Raw genomic sequence first — 17,851 nt, 5'->3', positions numbered from 1 at the left:
ACTAATATCAAAACTATTTGTTTAAAGGAAAAACCTTAAATTAATCTTGTTGAGACTGCAAAGTATGTATAAATGATTAAGAATAAACTCACCAATCATCTCGTAAAATGTCGCCGTGAGGCTAGCAGTGTAGTTATCCACAAAACCCATCTTTTTAAAAACAGCTGATCACTACGCAAATACTTATAACCAAAAACAATACTTTATTGTATAATACTAACACAGCACTTTAAAAGTAATGTCTGGGTTAAGTTGTGAAACACTGCTTGATGCATTAGAATATCATATAACGCTTTGTTTTCATTTTATTAAAATAAAAACAAAATGAGAGTAAACTGAATCGATCAACAACCATGATATATGATATGACAGTTGACATCGTCAAGGCCGTCAACGTCAATGATAAGGTACTTTTAGTTGTGACATAGAATAATTCACTCAAATTAAATTACTTAAAATCAAAGATTTGATGGTTGTATGGTTATGATTTATACATTTACGCATTTAAGTGCATTATAGCTTATAAACCCGAAAAGATTTCCTGTGTGATCTTAATTATTACAATAAAAGTACATAATCGCTAATTTACCTTTTAATAAAAGAGTTGGCACTATAAATGACTTTTTATGACACATTTTTTACTAATGGTAACACTTATAATCATTCTTGTAAAAAAAGTTATTGTTTGTCAATGTCAATCATCACATATCGAAGCGCGTAGCAAAACTGAGCAAAACTAAGTAAAAGTTTCTAGTTTGAAATTAATTTCCGCTAGACACGGCCAAATATTTATTAAACAGACCTTAAAGCCGGCCTTTAAAGTATATATTACCGGTTCGAAGTATCATGGAAGTGTCTCTGCGCAATTTTCGGATTTTTAGCCGGTTTATGCGTAATTCGTCTTCAGTTACATCATGTAGGCAAGTTTCAGGTATTACTGGAACATCAGTAAAGGAAGAGGTCGACACGGCACTGGTGAACGCTTACAATGCCGATATTAAAGCAGGTAACATTTTAAATTGTAATTTTCTATTGAGTTATCTTGATCTGGTGACTTTCATGGTAGAGTCTGTGCGGGCAGAGTCTGTGTGCAATACATTCCACGACACTTCTCTTTCCGAACAGATTCTAAAAGCAGTAAAAGTCTACCACTTAATAGGAGCTATATAATAAAACTATAGATTGTTTGGCCTTGGGGGTCATGGATTTGCCCTTGAAGATTGGAAACACTTGTTAAGTAATTGGATTGCTAATTAGCCAATTACTAATTGAACGCTTTTTTAAGTTCACATCTGATTCGGTTAAATATATATTAAGTTACGCATATACACTCAATTGCGTTATGCGAAAAGTGACGAAAAACATATAATTAACATTAACATGACATTACTTACCTAAATGTAAATAAATAAATAAATATAATAGGACATCCTTACACAGATTGACTATAACAGTAAGCTCAAGAAGGCTTGTGTTGTGGGTACTCAGATAATGATATATATAATATACAAATACATAAATACAATAAATAACATCATACAAATAGGGGAGCTTGCTATTTATTTAACGTAAATAATACAAACTTAATACTTAAGTACCTTATAAAATCAAATAACTAAAACTAAACCTAATAAAAATAAAAATATTTATATATATATTTCATCTTGTTTCCCATGGTCGTAATATGGGTATAAATGACCTCCAATGAAATTTACTTAATTATTAAATGGATGGTGTGTTGATCTATTTTGAAACATACCAAATACAACTCTGTTTTCTTCAATAAAAAAAAATTATATTGTAGGCCGCTCATCATTGGCCTTCGAGTCTATTACAGACTATACAAGCAGTGTCAGGTAGGGCGACAACGTTTTTCGTGACTGTGTAGATGTAGATGTAGTGTAGGGACGCCCGGCCGGAAGCAGGCGGGTTGTCGATCGCTTGTCGCGTTCATTCAGCCCTGTTCCCTGGAGTTGGAGCTGCAGGTTACTGTCCCGGCGGCATTCCCACACTATTCTCCTCGAATCTTCTTGTTTTCCTGCAGAACAGAAGGACATCTTTGAGTTCGACGTCCTTTAGTTCGTGTTCTTTCAGTGTGTCTCAACCGAATGTATTATATCGCGGTGCCGCGTACATAGTACATTCTGCTAGTAAATGTAAGCTAGTCTCCTCCTTACCACAGTGTGGGCAGGAGGCGTCTCTACTAATTTCCATTATCTTAAGGTGTCTGTTGAGAGTATTGTGACCCGTAATGATACCTGTCAGTAGTCTCAGACTGCTCTTACCTAGAGCGTGGCTGTGTAAGCCAATACGGGAGCAGTAAACACGACCACAGGCCTGGCAGGTGTAGTATGCCCATAGCGGACAGGTGTCGGGCTGATGACGCTTGGCTCGCTTACTTGCGAGTGTATTTACTCGTCATTAATTTTACGCCAATCAAATACTAGTTTGCGCCACTGTCCTCGGCAAGTTCTTCCCAGGTAGGCCGCTAGAGATTATGTAATATAATAAACTATGTAAATTATCACTAATCAATCTAAATGACTATCATTTCCATTTCATGCTATGATAACAATATGATGGCAACAGTTGTGAAACACTCCAAAACATTGCTGATTAGATAAATATGGAAACATAATTATATTATCTTTTATCTTTATCTTAATGGTGAGAAGATATTTGGTAGATAAAGACACTAGTGTTATGTAATGTATGTTAATGTAATATTAATAAATGTAATTAAGTAATAATTATTTATCTAATAATTGTACGTAAAATCGCCCAATGGCATAAAAAAGCAAGAGTAGCAGAAATTAAATTAAATTAAATTAAATCATTATTTATTTCAGAAAATAGTTTCCATAATATTATATTAGTAACTTATTATTATAACTCTTAACCTATGTTAGTGACAGTATCTATATATATATATATATATATATATATATATATATATATATATATACGAGTATCTAATCTATGTATAATCTATTACTATAACTTTAACTATTACAAGCATGAAGGCTAATCCAGTACTCCCAGAAAGCGCCATCCATCCTGTCTGCGACTGTGGCTAGTAGACTGTTGGCGCTGCCGCGTACGCGCCGCACCAGCGACGCCACCCGCTTGCGCATGATGGCGTGGAAGCCTCCGCGAACATACCGCTAGCGCTGCAATAGCGCTAATAATAATAGTCCATGAAATAACTTTAAGAAAGTCCAATCAAATTATATGCCACATGTCATTTATTTATTTAAACTTTATTGCACAAAATATATACAAACGGCGGACTTAATGCCAAATGTTAATGTTTGCTAAAACACCCCGCAATACAGGAGGGGCAGTCCCCGTGTTCCGTCGAGCCTTGCTGTTCCCCTCACGCGTGGCTCTCCAGGATGAGGAGGGGATATACACCTACGCTGGCCTGCATCAGGCTGCCAGTCAGCTCAGCCAAGAAATCTCTACACAGCTGGGTAAGAATAATCCCACATTACAGTTCCCGTGTTCCGGCGAGCCTTGCTGTTCCCCTCACGCGTGGCTCTCCAGGATGAGGAGGGGATATACACCTATGCTGGCCTGCATTAGGCTGCCAGTCAGCTTAGCGAGGAGATCTCCACGCAGCTGGGTGAGCCCTTTACTGAATTTTTAGTTTTATTTCTAATTCGCTTTTCGCGATTCGCTGGCACGTGCGTTCAAAAACCCGTGCGTTGGAGGTTGCTCTATGCTAGTTTTTTAGTTTAGTAGTTAGCTGCCAGTCAGTCCCTTTTCCCCTCACTGTGTTTGTAAAATTGTTGAAGTGAAAACTTCTTTAGCGTCGCTGTGCACTTTTTGAGGTGGGGAAAAAATGTTAAACTCGAGACAGCGTAAGACGATCACGTGACCGTTAGATGTAGATGGCCACTCATTTAAATGGCATTTAAATCAATAAAGAAAAACTCAATGACATTACATGAAAAGCTGTTACATGTAATGTCATTGAGTTTTTCTTTATTGATTTAAATGCCATCTAGTGAGTTTCGCTCTAACTGGTATTAATATAACTCGAGTACTAACAGTGATGTGCTTAGGTGTTTCAAGTAATTAACGCTAACGCTAGATGGCGTTAACCGCAATTATACATAGTGCATTTTGCACTAGTCATTGAGTTTTCACTTCTACCGGCACTCCCTGAGTGCAACCCGTTGTTTTTTTAAGATTGACGACTCTATCGTTGTTCATACTAGAGATTCTGCACACATATGTAAAATAGAGTTTAGTACCTACTTTTTATCGAAGTAAATAGATTTAAATTTCGTGCAAAATTGAAATGATGATCCATTGAATTTTCAATTTTTAGGCTTCGAATTAAGGTTTATCTTACATACAATCAGTTTCACCATAGACCTCAGAAAGCTGATGTGATTATGCGGACTTTTAAAGTAGTATATTTTGTTTTCCAGCGGCCGACGGCGAGAAGACAATCTGCTACATGTGCGGAAACAACGCGTCCCACGTTATCGTACAGTGGGCTATCTGGATGTCGGGGAACATTGGTATGTCTGTTTGTAGCCCATAAACTGATTTAGGTTTTAATTGATATTTATTGGTCCCGAGACAAATGTTAGTATTTACCTTGACTTATTTCTTATAAAAAGTCGTATGATGAAAGCCTTAGTAAAATGTACCTTTTGGTACATTTAATGGTTATATTGTCTACAGGGAAGACCCCCGTTTTTCTGAACATTTTTGACCCACCAGTGATTAGGCCCCAGTATCTTTAACTTTGTGAACATAAAAAACAACTCATATGCTGTGTTTTTGATCCTTCTATACGCATATATTAACATAACGTCAGGCCCAAGATACACTTGTAAGTTTCACTTACGTAAGTAGGGACACAGCTATACTTCAGAATGAGAGATGAATATCGTTATCTCATTCTAACAAATAGCTTTGTCCCTAACTAAACTTACAAGTGTATCTCGGGCCTCAGGTCACTTTTCAGCAGTAACATTTGTAAAACTTTTCAGCCGTGCCCTTTACCCCGCTCCACCCTCCGGAGATGCTCAAATACTTCCTACAAGACAGCGCAGCGAGTCTAGTCATATGCACCAATGAATACGATAGTATTCTCCGCCCACTGGCTAAGGACATAAAGAAACCTCTACTAGTCACTGGAAAGGTAACTGAAGTAGGTAGAGTAATTCGCCAGTAACTGGCCACCCTAAACTAAAAATAAGTTTTTGGCAAAAATTTCATTTTTGTTACACGCTTTTATCGCTGACTGTACTTTTCTTACGACAGACAACTAATACTCATCGAGACAATTCTAAAAATCCCTAACACAATTAGGTTGCGTTGTTTCATTACAGAGTTCCTATGGCCACCTCCTGTCTCCATCATCAGATCAGCTCGATGGTACCATAATATTGCATTGTCACCTGACTTACATGTGCATGCAAAATTTCAGCTCAATCTGAAACCGGGAAGTGGATCAAATTTAACTTGCAAGATTCCATTACAATTTAATTACATACAGGTCGAGTTCCTATGGCGACCTCCTGTCTCCATCATCAGATCAGCTCGATGGTACCATAATATTGCATTGTCACCCGACTTACATGTGTATGCAAAATTTCAGCTCAATCGGAAACCGGGAAGTGGATCAAATTTAACTTGCAAGATTCCATTACATTTTAGTTACATACAGGTCGACCTAATAAAAGCGTGTTAATAAATTCAATTCCGCTATAAACAGTATGTAGTATATATAAGGTTTCATAACTGGCCAGCCTTCAATAACTAGCCACCTTATACTAAAATGAATTCTGCTTATATGTGAATAGAATTTATTTTTAGTTTATGGTTGCCAGTTACTAACAGGTGGCCAGTTACTGGCGAATTACCCTAAATCCAGATATTTCAAGTATGAAATATCTAACGCCCACGATATATAGCTTAGTTGGTAGTGATTCTGACTAAAGATGTAGTGCATAATTATTTTCCATCGTTTTTTCACGGAAACGTACAAACGTGTCTTGCTATTTCAGTTTATGTTGTTTTGTATGTGTTTAAGATACCAAGTACAATCACCGTTAATTAAATGTGTTTTTTAAATGAAATATTTGACAGTAAGGTTTGTTTTGTAGGACAAGGAGATAACCGCTCAGTTGTACCAACCCAACAATTCATTTTCGTCCAAAGAAGTTACTGACGTGGGAAGATCTAACTTGTGGTACGGAGAAAAAGACGCGCTACTTATTTATACTAGCGGTAAGGCAAAATTAATACACAACCTATTACTACATGACATACCTACTAAATCAAACAGAAAAATAAATTGAAATAGAAAATGAATTAAAATAGAAATAAAAAAACGACTCCATAAAACAGTTCCCCTTCACCTAATATTACTTTAGGAAAATGTACCCCTTTGAATAGTTGGGTCAATCAACTATTTCTTGTTGTTATTCTGTCCCATCAGCGAGGAGACAATAGTAGCATAGATTGTTAGAAGAACTGCTGTACCATGTTCTAGTAACATGCTCAGTAGATGTCCCATTATGGAAAGGTCTTATAACTACCATAAAATGCATGTTTGGTTCATTTAAATACGAAAAACCTGAAATTTTAAGAGTGACTCAGGAGACCGTAACCATAGCAACGTGTGACATGAAAAATTGATTAACCCATCTACCCCAATTTCTCTATGATCAAATCCCGACGTGACAATCGGACCAACTGTTAAGTATCCGTTTCAAACAAAATAATTGTCCAAATCCCTTAGAGAACCTCCCACCTGTCTCCCCTAATGGATCTCTTTTTGAAGTCGGTTAAATACTATTCGAACGCGCTCACCAAATAAACAGCCTGAACGTGCCTTACCTTCATTATTTTCAGGGACCACAAGCAAGCCCAAAGGCGTCGTTTGGACACACTCGATGCTCAGCGCTCAGATAGCGTCGCTCCACCTAGCATGGCGGTATTCCCGACAAGACGTCGTTTTACACGCGCTGCCGCTGCACCATATCCACGGACAACTCAACTCCATGCTATCCACCCTCGCGGTTGGCGGCAGGTACTTTAACGGCTTCGGCTAAGGCGAAAACCATAGGTGGGAACGCAAGGTCCGATCGCTGTGTCTCGCTCCAACCTATCGTTATCGCTGCCGCCGTCGCAAGTCGCTCAATGTCGTGGCCGAGCCGTAACACAGACGGATCTGGCTAAAGCGTTTTATTGCGTGAAGCATACTTAATGTACTGTTCACAAGCTAATGCACTCTTATTTGTCTAAAGCATTAAATTGTTATGTGCTACTAAGTCAAAATAATTAAAAAAATGTTTGCTAATGGAAAAATTACAATTAGCACGTCGATAAATTTTGGGAGTACCTCAGGGTTCATTACTGGGGCCCATAATTTTACTAGTTCCGAATTGCAAATCCTAGTAAGTATAGTTGTGCGTTCATTTTAAAGATTGGTTTTGCTCTACTTCTCAGATTACGAATGTTACCATCCTTCGTGTCGCACACCGTGTGGGCACGTCTCCTCGGGATGGGTGAACGGGAAGAAACTAAAGGTATACCTACTTGAGATACTACGCTATACTATATGGATGAATCAACTTTTTTTGTCACTCGTTGCCACGGTTACGGTCTCTTGGGTAACTCAAAACCCTGGTTTCTCGCACCGTGTAAATGAGCCCTTACTCTTAAATATATGATGATGATGATGATAATAATATTCTTCAGTGACCGTATTCCACGGAGTGCCGGCGATGTACGCGCGCCTCGCCGCCGACCACGAGAAGATGTTCCAAACGCCGAAAACTGCAGAATACGTCAAGACCACACTACAGAGGATGAGACTCATGTGTGCCGGTTCCGCGCCGCTGCCGGAATCGCTGTTCCATAAATGGGAACAGGTAGGAACTGTTCCATGAATGTTCCATTTACATAAATATGTCAAAAATACACTACAGAGGATGGGACTCATGTGTGCCGGCTCAGCGCCGCTGCCGGAGTCGCTGTTCCATAAATGGGAACAGGTAGGAATTGTTCCATGAATGTTCCATTTACATAAATATATCAAAACCACACTACAGAGGATGGGTCTCATGTGTGCCGGCTCAGCGCCGCTGCCGGAGTCGCTGTTCCATAAATGGGAACAGGTAGGAACTGTTCCATGAGTGTTCCATTTACATAAATATGTCAAAACCACACTACAGAGGATGGGACTCATGTGTGCAGGCTCCGCGCCGCTGCCGGAGTCGCTGTTCCATAAATGGGAACAGGTAGGAACTGTTCCATGAATGTTCCATTTACATAAATATGTCAAAACCACACTACAGAGGATGGGACTCATGTGTGCCGGCTCCGCGCCGCTGCCGGAGTCGCTGTTCCATAAATGGGAACAGGTAGGAACTGTTCCATGAATGTTCCATTTACATAAATATGTCATACTACTAAAAAACCGGCAAAGTGCGAGTTGGACTCGCGTTCCAAGGGTTCCGTACATTAAGTCCGACTCACGCGTGACTGCACATTTCTAATAGGTTTTCCTGTCATCTATAGGTAAAGAACTATTATGTGTATTTTTTTTTTCAACATTTTAGACCCAGTAGTTTCGGACATACAGGAAGGGGGGGGGGAAGGAATGATCGGACAAGACGCACGAGTGATCCTATACGGGTTCCGTTTTTTCCTTTTGAGGTACGGAACCCTAAAAACATTAACTCTTATCTATGTCATACATTCAAATTTTCAATTTTCGTGAACATTTCAGATATCAGGCCAGCGTCTGCTAGAACGCTACGGCATGTCCGAAGTTGGCATGGCGCTCTCCAACGCATACCGGCCGATCTCGGCGCGTGCCGTCGGATGCGTCGGCATGCCGCTGCCCGGAGTCTCAGCGCGTATTGCCACCAATGTTAATGGGGAGCTGAAACCTGTTGTCACTGTGACAGCGCCACCCGTGGATACTACGGTACGGCTACTATTACTAGAATGTCATACTGAAAGTTTCTGGATTCTGATATATGAGAAAACTTATTTTTTCTAAGTGGCCAGTCCAGGAATTTTCAGTATGACCTAAAGTCTATTTTTTTATTCGGTAGACTGAAATGACAGTTAATAGTATGAAATGACATTTCATGTTCATACAATTAACTGTCATTTCAGTCTACGGAATAAAAAAATAGACTTTAAGTATTTACTATTTTAATACATCATATCACATTCACTGCCAACGGTTTCGTAGCGCTGCGCTCGTAGCCGATCGCAGCGTTTTCCCGCTTTGTAGAGGAAAGCGTTGAGGATGTTTAGTACAAGTACAGCCGCCATCATATACATCGGAGCGACCGAGGTGCTCAAAAATATCTGAACACGACTCTAATGCCTTGACAATAGAGGCGTGTTCAGACATTTGTGATGACGACTGTACATCTAAAAATGTGTTGTCTCTTAAATTCCTATCTTATTCCTATAAATTTTGTATGTATTTATATCCTTTATCTTTCTGGTACCTTGTTGTACATTTTGCTGCATTTGTCACCCTCTTTTTCAGGCTCTCCTCTCATCTACTCAAAGGTTAACTGGAAGAGATCCCTCAAAGGGATAAGTTCGCCTTTGTACTTCTTACTATTTTTTTATTTTATTTTTAATATTTCTTTTTGTACAATAAAGAGTTCACTACTACTACTACTCTTTATATATTTGCAGATATATGTAGAAGAATCCGCCCAGGACTCCAAAGACACTGATGACAGTTGGACCACAGCTGAGGTGACCAAACACATGGACACTGACTGTCAGGGCGAGCTGTTGCTTAAGGGTCCCGGAGTATTCTCAAGGTCAGACATCATCATCGTGACCCGGGTGGCCCAGCGATTTAGCCTCCTAAGGCGAAACATCCAAAATTTGCCACTGAAATTTCAACCTGAATTGTACGAAATAGAGTTGATTTAGCGTTGTTTGAATATTGAACGACACAAAGCAAAAGCGACTCTGTTCCAATTAGACATGGTTTAAATTACATCGAACTGAATAGGTACTATAGGGAGGACCTTGGTCCTTAGGAGGTTAGGCATCTGCCGCGAATGCAGAGGACGCTGATTCGATTCACGCCATGGGTACTTGCCTTGGTCACTTTTTCTTTCACATAGGACATCTATTTCAATTTTTAATCAGACTAGCTAGTGATTTGGAAAGTTACCAAAACTACGAAATTTCCATTTGAAGAATTTCGGAAATTGACATATTTTAGTAAGAGAATCGAAATGTTCCATTACAAAAATGAAAGGTTCCTTTATTTCCTGCGTTTCCTGAAATTTCTGAGAATTTTGGAATACTTTTTGGAATCTTTCAACAATTTTCGTATCTGTTACTCCTTGTTTTATCCCGGCATTTTGCCACGCTCTCTAAGCTTTCCTAACCAGAAAATGATCAAAGAAATTTTAAATATTATTGTTTTTTCTACTTTGTGAACCCACTGGAAACGTTTCCCCTGCTTGAAAGCTATGTACATGTTTTTTTACATTCTTAAACGTCCCATAGATACTACAACCGGAACCGAAAATCGGACGATTTCACCCCCGACGGCTGGTTCCTTACGGGCGACACGGCCGCATTCACCGACAACTTCAAGATCCTCGGCAGAACCTCTGTTGACATCATTAAGACCGGTGGATACAAGGTACCTACTGTCTAAGTCATTCAAGGTATTTAAATAAACTATGAATAGTAGAGGGCCTATGATAGAGCCCTGCGATACTCTTATACATTTACATTTTTAGACGGAGTTTTATTTTATGTAAGTACATTATTTGTACTGTATGTATTTGTTCTATCGGTAGGATATGAGGAGATATGTAATATATTGTATTTATCAAACTCGACAACAAAATCGTTGTGGTTCACGCAATCAATTGCTTATGAATGGTCACAATCACGAGGTCTACAGTTCACAGAGCCTCTAGTTCTAGTTTCACTACACTGTAATTTATGAATGTATCCTGCACCAACATTTATGTCTCTGTTTGACCCAATGGTTGACTGGTAGAGAATGCCTTTTGGCATTAAGTCCGCCATTTGTACATTTTTCTTTGTTTGTGCAATCAAGTTTAAATAAATAAATATATGGTGTATATTTAAGTACGATAACTCATTCACTGTCAAGAACACGCTATCGCTAGGTGTGTTCGTTTTGTATTGGAAATAGGGCACTTGGCGATGAAAGTGTTAAATAACTGTTTGCGTTATATCTCAAATCGTAACCCTTTGAACGCCACGCCATACACAACTCGACATGGTAAATAAACCTTGCCGGAATTCGCGAAGGTTAATATTAAACTTTAACCGTGCGCGTCTGTGGTCAAATGGTGAATGTTAGTACGAGTATTTTGACTTTATTTTGACCAGGTGAGCGCTCTCCAAGTGGAGTCTGCCATACTGGAGCACCCCAGCATCGCGGACGCAGCGGTCTTAGGGACCGAAGACCCGAGCTACGGCGAACTTGTCTCCGCGGTCGTCGTTCTCAAAGACCAGGCCACCATGACTTTGCAGGTATGATTTAGGAGCAAAGGAATTTTATCCTCGTCAGCTTGAAAATTCTGTCATCATTATATTAACTAGTGACCCGCCCCGGCTTCGCACGGGTTAACAATTTTACATAAACCTTCCTCTTGAATCACTCTATCTATTAAAAACCGCATCAAAATCCGTTGCGTAGTTTTAAAGATCTAAGCATACATAGGGACAGACAGACAGCGGGAAGGGACTTTGTTTTATACTATGTAGTTAAGATTTTGACAAAAAATTCATTTTTGGTACAAGCTTTTCTCGCTGACTGTACTTTTCTTACCACAGGCAACTAATACTCATCGAGACAATTCTAAAAACCCCAAACACAATTAGGTTGCGTTGTTTCAACACAGAGTTCCTTTGGCCACCTCCTGTCTCCATCATCAGATCAGCTCAATGGTACCATAATATTGCATTGTCACCAGACTTACATGTGTATGCAAATTTTCCGCTTCATTGGAAGTCGGGAAGTGGGTCAAATCATAGAGAAATATAGTAAGACAAGAGTGCTCACTCCATACGTCAGTTTTGATACCAAAAAGACTATTATTTTCATAGTCTACATCTAGCATCGAGTAGCGGAACTATCAGTACGGCTATTTGACAATAGATGTAGCACCGACCGGAAAGTCTTATCTCAAGAGCATAAGACTTTCCGGTAGGTGCTACATCTATTGTCAAGTAGCAGTACTGATAGTTCCGCTACTCGATGCTAGATGCTAATAGTCTTTTTGGTACTAAAACTGATGTATGGAGTGAGCAATCTATGTAATTTTAGGGTTCCGTACCCAAAGGGTAAAAACGGGACCCTATTACTAAGACTCCGCTGTCCGTCCGTCCGTCCGTCCGTCCGTCCGTCCGTCCGTCCGTCTGTCACCAGGCTGTATCTCACGAACCGTGATAGCTAGAGAGTTGAAATTTTCACAGATGATGTATTTCTGTTGCCGCTATAACAACAAATACTATAAACAGGATAAAATAAAGATTTAAGTGGGGCTCCCATACAACAAACGTGATTTTTGACCGAAGTTAAGCAATGTCGGGGGGGTCAGTACTTGGATGGGTGACCGTTTTTTTGTTTGTTTTGCTCTATTTTTTGTTGATGGCGCGGAACCCTCCGTGCGCGAGTTCGACTCGCACTTGGCCGGTTTTTTTTCTCTATGGTATCAGCCAGGAACCAATCCATTAAAGAAGCTTTTCGGGTCATTCAAATAAAATTCACTGGTGATGATGATAAGTATCTTGTATTAAAGCTGAATTATACTTGGTCGACCAGATCTTGACAGTAGAAAAAGGCGGCAAATTTGAAAAATGTAGGCGCGAACGGATATCGTCCCATAGAAAATTTGAATTTCGCGCCTTTTTTTACTGACAAGATTTGGTTGACCAGCTACATATATTTGGATAGGAATTGAAAGAGGACGCGAGCAAGCGTCTCGCGCCGTACCAGGTGCCCAGAAAGCTGTTGGTGGTGAAAGAAATGCCGAGAAACGTGATGGGGAAACTAGACAAGAAGAAAATACGGGAATTGTATGGTGAGGAGTTGAAGATGTAAGATGCAGACGAACATAACGGTAAGTACTTATGGTGATATTGTCAGGATAAGGAAAAAATAGGCTGTGACAGACGGACGGACAGACAGACGCACGAGTGATCCTATTAGGGTTCCGTACTTTAGGGTTCCGTTTTTTCCTTTTGAGGTACGGAACCCTAAAAACAAAGAAACCATGTGAAAAATAAATTTATTGCCATTATATTCAGTACAAAGGTTATATTAGTTATATTTAAGAATGTATTGCTTATTATAAACCAATTGGGAATATTACGCGAAACTCTGCGTAGAGGACGCCACTCCCACAATCTGTCACAATCTAAGGGTCTACCGCAAACGAGAGAGTCGAAATTTTGTTATCTAACCTCTCTATCACTCTTGCTTATTCGAGCGATAAACAGGCAGATAGCCGAGTTTCGATTTCGCGTTTCCCGGTAGGCCCTTTGTAAACAAACCGCCTTGATGTACCTATCAATGTCAAAAACAGTTTAAGGCACAGTATGTATAAGTTACTCTATGGTTTACTAAATGCGCTAGTGCTGCGCTCTGGCGGCAAAACATTGCAGTAATACTCCCTATTAGAATAACTACAGAAATCTGATTAGAGTTGAAAATACACTAAAAATGACATTACGTGTATTGTGCCGCGAGCAAATTAACTGTAACTGTATAGTGCGCATTTTGACTGCGTCAAAATTTTGTAATGCGCAAGAGTTTTTATAGAATTTTATTTTAAGGTGGTATTCCATCTGTCCAATATCTTTGTCCAATGTGTATTTTGTCTCACATTTTGCTTAATGAGAGTGAGACGCAATGACATTGGACAAAGAAATTGGACAAGTGGAATACCATCCTTAAAATGTCATTCAACAGAACTTGCTAACTATGTAAACAAACTGCCATACTAAAATTGACACTGAATGTCAATTTACTAGTAACTTTTGTTTACATAGTTCGCAAGTTCTATTGAATGACACTTTAGACAATCAAATCTTTTATGGACAGTCACAACTTTTTTTATTAGAGGGCATTGGTGTATTGAGTAATTATAACCAGGGATGTTGCGAATATCCGCATCCGCATCCGCAACTGCGGAACTTCCGCATTATTTTCAACATCCGCATCCGCATAAAACCGATGCGGAGTTTAACTTGTCAAATCCCACGATATGACGTCACCATAAGCGTTCTGGCTCATATATGAGCCGTGGGAGCTGACAGATTAATGCGGATGCGGATGTGAAACAGGTCGGTACAGGAACGTCTTAGCATCGGCGTAAGCGACGACTGCTAGGTAATTTAGTCATTAGCCAAAAAAACGTATTAGAAATTAGCAGTCATGCGTGAGTGGGACTTAATGTACGGAACCCTTGGAACGCGAGTCCGACTCGCACTTGGCCGGTTTTTTGAAATAAAAATTACTAGAATGTAATATTTGACGTTTTTTATGTATCTATCTTGACATCCGCATCCGCGGATGTGAGCCTTTAAAAATCGGCATCCGCAACATCCCTGATTATAACTTAAAAACGCCAATTTTTTTACAAAATTTTGTTGAAATTACACCTGTCAGCGTACCCATTGAATTTGAAATATACTTTCAGTGTGTCAGGTGAATGCCAGTCATGTAGACTTTTTTTTAAAGTTAGCATACAACGTATTTTTGCACTTACCAAATACGTAAAATACGCTTTCAAAATGCCTTAAATTAATACATGTTTAATAAATGTAGTGTTTAGTGTTGTTTTTAAATAAGCCATTATTGTTGTTTTCTATTTTAAATCAAAATGCATTTATTGATTGTTATTGTTTTTATAATTTAATAATGTTCATAATAATTCAAAGAGTACTTAAGACTTGTTTTGTATATACATATCGTACATAAGGTTATATGGGTGAAGAGAAACACTTGTACACCCTCATACATGTACATGTTTCTCTTGAGTGATTTGTTGAATAAATAAATAAATGACATTTGTTTAGAAATATATTTTTATTTAATATTTCACATTAACTAATATTATTTCTACTCGTCTACTTTAATGGTTGAATTGAGACTTCGTATACCAAACTATAATTGCACACTTTTCACTATGGGCTTGTAACTCAACTTTAATGACTTCATTACGATACGCTTTAGTGAACTATAATGAATTTGATCAATCTCGTGCCGCCGCGATCAAAAGCCAAATAATCAACAATCAACGATTTTCATTTAAAAAAAAGTTCGTTGATGGTGTATTTTGTCCTATCCTTTTATCTACTACGATATTTACCTAATTTTATATTTCATTATGTATTTAGGTTACTTAGTAGAAAACGTGGCATTTTAGTTGACTTATAGAAAGACTATTGTATACAATAGTGATTTACTTAATAAAGCTTTTGAATCTCATACCTTACTTAGACCACTCAGCTAGCTTTGTAGCCTAAACACGATACTCGTATAAAAATCATGAGTTAAGTCTCGCTTGAAAAATAAAGTATAGCTGGTCAAGCAGATCTTGTCAGTAGAAAAAGGCGGAAAATTTGAAAAATGTAGCCGCGAAGGGATATCGTCCCATATAAAATTTAAAATTTGCGCCTTTTTTTACTGACAAGATTTGCCTGACCAGCTATAAAAAGAATTATCCGCGAGAAAATTATCTAATTTGTCCGAAGGCTGTTCCGTAGTAAACCATGAATGCGTAACGTAAATATTCGAGTAAGAACGAGATCGCAGATACACAGTATCCATAAACCAAAATCATGAACACACCTCTCAACCCTTTCAAAGATTGGGGCTTGCGTCCTCTGCGCGCGTGGAACTTGTATTTAAGGCGCTCAGTAAAATCCAGTCTATTGGCAAACCACTCCAGTAAACCTGAGGAATGAACCCTGCCAAGAAGTTTGTTCAAGGGCCCTACTAGAGGCGACCCTCGCCGAAGGTACATAGTCTCCAGAAGCGATCCAACTGTATCTCTTATAGTATGGATCATCGTATCACCGTTCTCATCGGTGAACTTCCAAACGTAACTCTGGTGGTGAACACCGGATGTTAATGTAAACAGGCGCTGATCACCATTCATAACCTTCATGATGCAGTCTGTAACCTTATTGCATTCTGTGCTGGCGTTCGTTAAGTCGAAAAGTGAATATTTTGATAAGTGATTAAGTAAGTTGGGACTGACGAGTAACTGGTAGTTGGAAGCGACTTCCCCAGGGCTCGTGGGCTGATAACCTCGAATCGGGTGCATTGTAGCGCCCAGCAAGGATGCTTGAGCAGCGTATGATATAATAAACACGTACATAAGTATATTTACTAGCACCATTCTGTATGCTACTCCTGATTTAGCTTTCTGTTTACCGATGTTGCTGAAGAAATAACCCCAGACGATGAGGACGTCCCTACTTGTATCTCTTGCTTGATTTTTAAAAAGTCCAATGAGCGAAACTGTGACGCAAATAATACAGAAAGTTGCAAAAATCGTCCACAAAGTGCGTTCCCCGAATTGTTTTAAGACTGCCGACCACTTGTTAAGTAGTTTTGCTCGAGGTACAATTATTTTGTAGCGATCAAACATGTAAGGTTCGATAAAATCGAAGTCTGTCATTCGTTCAAGAGTTAGATAGTAACCACCTATAGCTCCTTCCACGTGGCATGTTTCTATCTCGTGCAACATGCCCGTGTACGTAAAGTTATCCAGACGTGATCCAAATTTTTCAACCTTCCCGAAATTCACAAGTTCGACTGTGATACCCTCATATTCACGAATTAGCCTTAACAAATAATTCTCAATAGCGTCCCTGTCGTCAAAAGACACAAAAGGCCAAAAGTTGTGCGAGACAAATTTAACATGGCAGCCCGGGAGTTTAGGTTTCATCTCAGATTTAAAAATTTCGTCGATATCTTTATTCTGAATTTCTGAACAGCGAGACCGCGGTTCTAGAATTTTTATTATGGGTCGATCACACTCGTCGTATTGATTCCCAAATGAATAAACCGATGCCTTCCGATCGTCGGAGTAAGCAACAAGAGCGATGTTATAAATATGATTATGTATAAGAAACTCCGATATATATTGAAGATCTATTTCCGGGTACTCGATGATAATTATAAATTTCGCTCGCGGATTCCAAAAAGGGTCTCGTCTGACTAAGTCCAGTCCCTGTGCGAACACGAAAATATCCTCGCACTGAATGACATAGACGTCGTTGAACACAGTGTCGTCCGGCCAGTAGAATGTTCTGGAGACGAACCTCGCGGGGCGCGGCAGGGACTGCAGCGCCTTAACCAGCTCCGCGTCCACATTGACTAAAGTTACATCAGTTACATTTCCGAGTTCAATTCGCTGTATTATCATCATGGTTACGCATTTGTGCAGCTCAATTTTGTCGTTTTCTTCGTATATTTGACCAGAACTATGGCAAATTTTTATCAGGAAAAGAGACATATAATACAGATGAATCTTTTCCATTATTTACTTATGATATTAATTTTATTCTACTTCGATTTTTTTAGGCTGCACAATTCACTTGGCTTTCAATAGGGACCTAGTTCTAGTTCTAGTTACCTACATTAACTAAAGTGGCTTTGTCGAATCTTTGGCTCCATTAAGTCGAACCAGCAAATAAGTACATTAATCATTTAGTTCCTTTTAATGGAAGTGTCATTTGTAAGCAGATTAATCCAGTTTATTTAGTAAATTGACATTTAATGAATATTTTTTCTATCCCTCATAAATGAGTTCTAGTCAGTTACGTA

At 39.0% G+C, this 17,851-nt stretch overlaps 1 protein-coding gene across 1 annotated transcript; it reads left to right on the top strand.

The window, feature by feature from the left end:
• The first annotated feature begins 753 nt into the window (after nt 1-753).
• Nucleotides 754-13,112, top strand: LOC134657807 (malonate--CoA ligase ACSF3, mitochondrial). The gene is made up of 14 exons (XM_063513374.1): nt 754-1,006; nt 3,336-3,473; nt 4,440-4,532; nt 5,010-5,161; nt 6,129-6,252; nt 6,880-7,057; nt 7,477-7,556; nt 7,729-7,857; nt 8,227-8,270; nt 8,762-8,962; nt 9,697-9,827; nt 10,531-10,669; nt 11,395-11,538; nt 12,965-13,112. The coding sequence occupies exons 1-14, from the start codon at nt 847-849 to the stop codon at nt 13,109-13,111; spliced, it is 1,860 nt and encodes a 619-aa protein (XP_063369444.1). The 5' UTR covers nt 754-846; the 3' UTR covers nt 13,112.
• Nucleotides 13,113-17,851: the final 4,739 nt, after the last annotated feature.

This window comes from Cydia amplana, chromosome 21, assembly GCF_948474715.1.
Source record: "Cydia amplana chromosome 21, ilCydAmpl1.1, whole genome shotgun sequence".
Classification (NCBI taxonomy): Eukaryota; Metazoa; Arthropoda; class Insecta; order Lepidoptera; family Tortricidae; genus Cydia; species Cydia amplana.
Note: the sequence above shows the minus strand (reverse complement) of the source record. Positions and strands in the feature narration are given on the sequence as shown.